Here is a 2500-nt window from a genome sequence, read left to right as displayed (position 1 = left end):
CCTGCAAAGACAAGCAAGGCTCAACAAAGTCCTGGATTCTTGGAGTTAGGGGGATTTTTGGGATTACGGGTTTAATCTGGTTCTTAGTGGATTTTCAGTAGAACCACCTTGCTAGAAACTCGGGGGAACCTTGGAAATTTTAATATTTGGTGGAAGTGAGGGAATCTTGTCAGTTTCAGAGACTCTACAACTTGGTATTCAGGGTGAATAGGGATGGTTTGGGTCCCCCACAATACCAAGAAACCTCCATCAACATTAGAATTTCCAGGGTTTTAAAAGTCCCCCAAGTCCAAACAAATACAGGGATTCCAGAGTTCCAAAAATCCATGCTCCAAGATTCCCTCAAGTCCCCACAAATGATGGTCCCTGAGATTCTGCATAACTACTTGAGTCTCCAGTGCTCAACAGTTCCTACAAGTCCCAACAAACCACGGTATTCCTTGAGTTCCAAGGATCTATTGCACTGCCAAATCCCTTAAACTTCCATGAGTCCCAAATCAACACTACAGTCTCATTAGCTCTAAGAGTCTCCCAATTGCCATAAACAACAGTGTCCCAAGAATCCCAAATCCCCACATTTCACTGGAACCTCTGAGGTTTCTGATGATCTAAGAACCCAAGAAGTCCCAACATTCCCCTAAATCAGCAGTATTCCCATACAAACCATTTCCAGAGTCCAAAGAATCTAAAAGCGGTATAAGAGTCCCTGCAAGTCCCCTGTAAAAACTACAATTCCCAGATACCCAAGGGTCTCCAGAGCCCCGTGGACTGTACCTCCAGAAGCTGCCAAACGTCCAGGCATCCACTGCTGCCAACCATCCACTCCACACCCCCATCAGACCGTTCACCAGGGCCAGTAGACCAATCAGCAGCTTGGGTGTTGACACTGAGGAGGCGGGGGAAAAGAAGACTGACAGGACGACCAGGCCGTTGCTGACCAATGAGAGAGCTGCAATAAGCCACACCCCTCCACGGATCAACCAGCTGCCAAGAAGATGGAGGCAAGGGCGGAACGGTCCTGAAGGATCAATGATTAAAAAATTACGTTGCTATTTATTCAATAATAAAACAGTTTCTAATATATTGTATATTAAATATGTGCAGGTACACTGCAGTGACCTCTCAGCAGCCGTTCAGTTACCTGGCGCAGGGCTGCAGTGCACAGAGTGTTCCAGTTTGGGTTCATTCTCAAACTCTATCAGAAAATCCTCCCAGTCCTGATCCACTGCAGAGATACAACAAGGAGAAAACAACAGTATGGTAAATGATCTTCTTAACACAATGCAATGAGAACGTTTGGAGGGTTTCTCTCTTTTAATTTGTGGTTAACATCAAAGACAAGCAGATAATATGTTTAGTTTGAGATTCAGTGGTTAGTGTCCTAAGACGGGTCCTAAGACGCTGACTAGACTCTTCTCCTCTGTCGCCCCCAGGTGGTGGAATGAACTTCCAAACTCCATGTGATCTGCAGAGTCCCTCTGCACCTTTAAGAAAAAGCTAAAGACCCAGCTCTTTCATGAATACCTACTAACTTAATGATGATGGTCTCCATATTATTGATGATGATGATGGTAATGACGATGGTTTTTGTTTGATAACGACGACTTATAAGATGGTTTCTATACTGATTAGAGCTCTCAAGAACTGCCCTCAATGTTGTGCTTTGCCTCTGGTCACTTCCTGTCAGCACCTGTGTGTCCAATCAGACTCAAAGCTGATCGTTTGCTCTTACTGACATTGTTCCCTTTTTTCTAGATCCTTGCTTGTGTTGTTCTTACTCTCTGATGTACGTCGCTTTGGATAAAAGAGTCTGCTAAGTGAATTGTAGAATTGTAGTGTTTGGACCGACCTTGGCTGGAGAGGACGGAGGATTCTCTCCTCGTAGAGACTGCTGCCTCCTCTCTCTCCCAGGATGAGCCTCCTCCTCCTCCTCTCCTCTCACAGGAGATGAAGGCACAGCACTGGAATGCGTAGGGCAGCTCAATCACCCTGAACACACACACACACGCACACACACTGCAGTTTATAAATTGATGTCAGTGATGTCATCCCGCCTCTGGCAGCCATGTTGGAGGTCCAGCGTCGCAGCAGGAATCATTTTGCTCTGTGTGTTCATGTTTCAGCTGCAGGCTTGATTAGTTTCTATCTGTGATATATCTGTGATGTATGTAAAGTGTTCTCTGTGAGTGTTTACCTGACTCTGGGCAGGTCCTCTCGGGGGAGTAACTCCATCAACTCCATGTTTCCAGCCAATCGCAGGTGAGTTAAACTCTGCAGACCAATCAGAGGCAAGGACGACAGGCGATTGGACGACAGGTCGCTGCAAAGAGGGACAGAGAAAAAAAAATAGATTCATATTTATTTATAGCGCTTTTATTTTGAAGGTGGAAAAGTTTGAGCTTCACATCTCTTATAAATGCTGCGGCGCATGTGCTTTCTTTTTTGCATTTTACTGAGTGAGGCGGGAAAGAAGAGAGAAGGAGAGATTAAAGAATTAACA

General features: G+C 45.2%; 1 protein-coding gene and 1 long non-coding RNA gene across 2 annotated transcripts in view; one reads left to right on the top strand and one right to left on the bottom strand.

Annotated features, from left to right (window-relative positions):
- Positions 1-2500, bottom strand: part of LOC110004382 (leucine-rich repeat-containing G-protein coupled receptor 5) — a 35019-nt gene that overhangs the window by 3855 nt on the left and 28664 nt on the right. The window contains exons 15-19 of the mRNA XM_065951118.1: positions 2195-2320; positions 1850-1989; positions 1142-1225; positions 775-1018; position 1 (exon numbers count right to left, since the gene is read on the bottom strand). The exon at position 1 is cut by the window's left edge and continues 136 nt beyond it. Coding sequence (XP_065807190.1) covers position 1; positions 775-1018; positions 1142-1225; positions 1850-1989; positions 2195-2320 — 595 coding nt within the window. The remainder of the gene's footprint in view (positions 2-774; positions 1019-1141; positions 1226-1849; positions 1990-2194; positions 2321-2500) is intronic.
- Positions 863-1856, top strand: LOC136177628 (uncharacterized). Its single transcript, XR_010665119.1, has 3 exons — positions 863-1001; positions 1105-1260; positions 1434-1856. It is a non-coding gene; the product is annotated as an uncharacterized lncRNA (long non-coding RNA).

The sequence above is a fragment of the Labrus bergylta genome, chromosome 23 (genome assembly GCF_963930695.1).
Source record: "Labrus bergylta chromosome 23, fLabBer1.1, whole genome shotgun sequence".
Classification (NCBI taxonomy): Eukaryota; Metazoa; Chordata; class Actinopteri; order Labriformes; family Labridae; genus Labrus; species Labrus bergylta.
The sequence above is the reverse complement of the archived record's forward strand: the minus strand, read 5'-3'. Positions and strand labels throughout refer to the sequence as shown.